At 42.9% G+C, this 5,117-nt stretch overlaps 1 protein-coding gene across 1 annotated transcript in view; it reads left to right on the forward strand.

The window, feature by feature from the left end:
• Positions 1-5,117, forward strand: part of LOC104624611 (oxysterol-binding protein-related protein 5-like) — a gene marked incomplete at its 5' end in the record, with an annotated part of 38,335 nt that overhangs the window by 5,985 nt on the left and 27,233 nt on the right. Inside the window, 1 exon segment of the mRNA XM_010292022.1 lies at positions 3,904-4,075. Within this exon segment, the coding sequence (XP_010290324.1) occupies positions 3,904-4,075 (172 nt within the window).

Here is a 5,117-nt window from a genome sequence, read left to right on the forward strand (position 1 = left end):
CAAAGGTGGCTGGGCAACCTGCCCACATGACCAGTTCAGGTGCCGAAAGATGGGTGATATGAAATGTCCTCCTCGTGCTCACTGCCAGTATGAGTGATCTAGCTGGACTTGACTTTGCACATCAGAGTTGGGTATCTTCTCTGTGTGGGGTGTAATTCCTCCCTGTTACTGTCCTCACTGAGAACTGTTATCTTGGATAGAAGAGCCAGAGCTTACTCTATGCGCTGCCCCTTGGAAGTCAGTGACAAAATACTAAATACAGTGAAGAAGGGGTCAAGCTCAGAGATAACAAGTGAAAGGGAATACTTAGTTCACAGCTCCCAAGCAAAAGGAGGTAATGCAGGTGTTTTTGAGACAATGTGATCTCCGCAGAAATTGTCCGGGAGTAATCATTGTGGTGGATAGAGTAAAAGTCTTATGGGGTGATTCTGCTCTTGAGTTGTTGTTCAGAATTTAAACATGCTTGATTTAAGCCACAATTTGTGGAAAATTATAATTGATAATTGTTTGCAGTGTTTTACATTGCAGCTTTAAAAAACTCAAACCTTCTAAAGGAATACCATTGTAACTCCTTCGCAGCTCTTTTTTGCCTCTTTTATATGCATCATATTGGGCTGCCATTCCTCTCTGAAAGAACCCACATTTTGCATCTTTCTGTAATCTAATTACCTTGCACACAAAAAAAATGACTTGAGTCAACCACTCAAAATTAGACAATGTAAGAATTAAGGTAACTATGAAGGCTTTATCCAGACTACTGTGACTATAGATGACAGCCTTTAATTATGTGACCACATACATTTTTCCCCTTCTGCAGTTCTGAGGGAGTGAGTAGACTTGTCAGGTAAGCAATTAAATAATCCAGATGCTAGCATTTTTGTATCATTTTCACAATAGAGTATTACTCAATAACAAGATAACTCAAATGTAAAAACATTTCATGAAGGCCTTTAGCAATGAAATACGTTTATCTTGTGTGCAATCCCTGAAATTGAGAGGGTATAATTTTATGGTGTTAGGCTGCAATTAACACACTGTTGACTTGCAGAGAATGTAACCTTTTCATTTGCAGAGGAAGTCCCGTATTTTATGTCTGGTTTTGTGGCATATATTTGTTTGGGTTCACAGCACCACCTGATGGCTGAAGGCCTGTTTCTTAGCTTGGGGTTGCTGTGCGTCCCTTGAATTCAGTTTCTGTTAGAAATGAATACAAGGGCATACACTGATGCCGTGTCTGTGTTCTGTGGGGCACAAGTAATGCTGACTGCTAATGCACAGCGAGTTCCTCTAAAGCTTTGTGTCTGTGCCTTGGAGTATTAAAATGAAAAAAAATTTTTTTTTAATTTAATCTCCTTGAATAAGGTTTCAAAAAAGATTCAAGTTACTCATAACCCTTTCCACGGAGTTATCTAAAGAGTTAAAAAGCCTAGATACGTTATGCAGAAGTTTCCTCTGGTAACGTGGTGGACCCCAAAGGTTTGGCCAAGCCTGTAAGCTCATGTTAGTGCTAGTGAATACCTGTGGCAGTGAAAAAAAAGGGGGGCGGGGGGGGTGGGTAAGAGAGCTGCCTGTGGGTTGTGGCCAGTGTGGGGTTGTGGCCAGTGTGGCCTGCTCTGCCTACACCCCCAAGGGAGGGGCGGGCTGCAGGGGCACGGTAAGGGAGGTGGCTGAGGGAGAGTTTGGGGTCACCCTTGCCGCCCTTGTTAGAAAGCATAAACGTAGCCAGTGTGGTGCCGTAACCATCATAAGATAATGTCTGTACCTGAGTGCTGCAGGGCGCTGAGGAGCTGACCTCCGTTACTGCTCCGAAGTGCTCGTGCTTCTGTAAATCAAGCTACCTGTCAAAGCACCTTATTTTACAAGCCCATTGAATATAAAAATATCTTGACATAAGCAGCATTTCCAAATGTCATATCCTGCAGTCCTCACCCTGCAGAACAGGAAAAGAAAAGCAAAGGTAAAGAGAGAGGAGAGTCAAAGGAGGTGAGCCTAAGCAGGAGTGTGCTGCCTTGTATGGAGTAGCCTGAAACAGGTTTTCATCTTGCTGGGTTTTGGGGAGAGGGGATATGTAGGAGGAAGTGGATTTGTGCTCAGCGCAGCCTTTCAGTCTAATGGGTTATCCATGCAAATCCTCCACATGGTGAGAAGGGAATAAATCTCTGCATGCGGGGCCTTAATGCAAGAATATTTGTTAAATACAAAATAGTGTGAAATCAATTCCAACAGCCTTCAACCTTCCTAATCTTATATTAACCATTATGTATGATTTTATTATTAAATCATAAGCTGATGCTGAAGGAATTTAGATGAATTAGAATAAATGACTGGGCTCTGCAGTGTTTGTGGCTCAGTGTTCAAGTGTAATTCTTCAAAGTTTTGGGGTTTTTTTCTCACTTTTACTGATTGCTGCTTTGTATCAAAGCAAGCACTGAAAGCTACTCAAATTTATAAACATTTCTTTATATACATATGATCTGGATTTTTTTTTAAATTCTTGTTGATCTTCTTAAAGAGCCAAATTTTGGTCATATCAAAGTTGATGGGAATTCTGCCCTAGAGAACAGCAGGATCCCGGTGAGATTTACGCATATGCTTGACGCTAAGGTTGTGATAGTATTGAATGTAATGGAAACATTTCCCAAATGGCACCTAGACGTGAATGTGGTCCAGGGAAATCCTGTTGTAGCACTTGGCATTGCTAGAGCAAAATCCTTTTGTTTTCTTCACTGCCTCTCAAGCACAATTCTAATTATTGCAAAATACCTTCAGAGGAATGTAATGAAGAGCTCTGTTTTACATGCTTGAAATTAGAGGATAACTCCCTCGATACTTCGATTCTTGAATGTTCAGCCAATTTGCAGGTGTCTTGGCCTCATTAATGACTGCACTACAGAAGCAGGCTATTTTCAGGTGCTTCCAAGAATACAGCGACTCCAGCATTGGAGTGGTTGTACCATGTGGTGGTACACAGCTTTGTAGATTTGTATGGATCATTGCAAAAGGAACCAAGGATCAGCTTGGATTCCTGTGCTTTTCCTTTGCTGCCTGCCTATGGGACCTACACGGGCCTTCAGAAAATCCAGTGAGGCTCTGCGTAGGAGCTGCAGTTTGTCTCGTCTCTGTGCCCTGCTTATAGGGTTCTGGTATTTGCAAAGTAGACCCTTCAGGTAAAGATTTTTTGTGACAAGATAAGAAAAACTAATGCTCCACCCAGATTATCTGATGGATTGGGCAGAGAGAAGGAATAGAGAAAAGGGAAAAAAATACAGAGAAAGAGGAAAAATAGACAGCCTGACAAACAACTCCCTCTAGTCTTAATCACTCTGGCAAGTATTGATCATGCTGGCCTTTGTTCAGGGTGATTGTTATTGCAGCACTACACCCTGCGTGGGACCCCTGAGCTGTCTTGTAGTTAGTGATCCCAAACCAAGCAGGTGCTCCTGCACTGCGCAGTGCATCGGTATCTCCCTGCGCTTGGGTAGGGTGTGTGCTGGAGATGCCAAATGCTGAACGTGTTTTCGGGGTTTATTACTTTTAGACATGAGCTGCTAGGTGGTTTGAAAGCACTGTACCTGTACACATTTCCAGCATCTCAGACAAAATCAGAAAGGGGATGTGAACAGTTTGTGGGACATCAGAGGAAGAGATGCTATTAGGAAAGGGGGAGTTGGGCTGAGCTTCCCACTGTATTACCCGTGCAGATGTATCACTTATGCAGCCTCTAAAACACACCATTTCTGGCAAGGTAACCTAGAGATTATATATATGAAAAATAGACTATTGTACACAGTGACTTCCTGAATTATAATGAGCTTTACTTCCAGGCAGGAAGCTTTTGTGAAGCAATGCATGAATTGTCTTTCTTACTCTCCTGTGCTTAAATAATTTCTTTTGTTTTCACAGGCCGATGCTGGCTGGATGCTTTGGAACTTGCCCTGCGTTGCTCCAGCCTCTTCCGGCTCAGTGCCTCCAAGCAGGGCAAGGATGGAGAAATGAACTGCTCGAGCGATTCTGCGCATGCAGGGCTCAACCACCTCTTGCACACAAGCACTATCTCAGACCAGGAGTTCTTCCAGTAAGATGGGGCTGTCACTTCTTAATGCATGGAGACATGTTGCATGGCTCACACTTGGTCATTCTTTTAACTTTAGCATAATCTAGCCAGAGGCCACTGAGGAAACCTGTTTAAAAAACAGCCTGTATGTTCTGCTGCATCCATCACTTATATATAGCTTTGGTGCATATGAGGTTTGTTGTCGCCTAGTGCTTGAGCACACAGACTGTGGGGATCCTCAGCTATGTTCATGTGTACGTAAGCAGCTTTCTTCTGTCCCCTGCTTCGGCCAAAATGCTGTCTGGATGCTGGCATGAAAAATGGCTTGCCTGAGTAAAGATTGCAGAATCTAGTTACTGGAGTAGAGGTGTAGTTCCACAGACACAATCACTAACGATGTCTGTCTGTCAGCTAGCACATATGGCTCTGAGTCTGATCTATTTTTTTAATAATGTGTTCTCTTTTCTAATAATATTGTGTCATAGTCAGCAGAGTGCACACACTGCATCCTTAGTTTTCTAATTACTTTCTCTCTCTACAGGGGTTTTGAGTGGTTTCCAATTTCTACCTTGATGCATCAGATAAATTTTTACATAAGGGAAAAAAGTCCCCACAGCCTTCTTTCTATTCATATTCCTAGTATTACTGCAGCGTTTTGGAACAACTCACATCCATGCTCTGTAAGCAGTAAAAAACCCCAGGCCTCATCTGTTGCTTATATCTAAATAGGCAACTTCAAAAATCCCTCTGGTATAGACACTTGGGCCTTGGAGTGGGAACTGGGATATATAGTGTCTGTTTCTGGTTCTGCTGATATGAATTTGACTCTTAGGGCTCACAGCAATGCATCACTGGTTACAAAGTTTTTAGGGTAGCAATTCTTGCAGTCTGCAAAGATGATGCCTTGCACCGTGGGACCTCACCTTGAAGTGGTTTTCTTAGGCTCTGTTATAACAGCAGGGATCTGAGTCCTCTTCAGAGTGTCGAGGTATCTCTGGTCCCATGGGACCAAAGGGATGGCAACAGTTTGATCTGCCCTTTGCTCTGAAAGGCTATGGTCTTC

This window comes from Phaethon lepturus, unplaced genomic scaffold (genome assembly GCF_000687285.1).
Source record: "Phaethon lepturus isolate BGI_N335 unplaced genomic scaffold, ASM68728v1 scaffold13500, whole genome shotgun sequence".
Taxonomy (NCBI): domain Eukaryota; kingdom Metazoa; phylum Chordata; class Aves; order Phaethontiformes; family Phaethontidae; genus Phaethon; species Phaethon lepturus.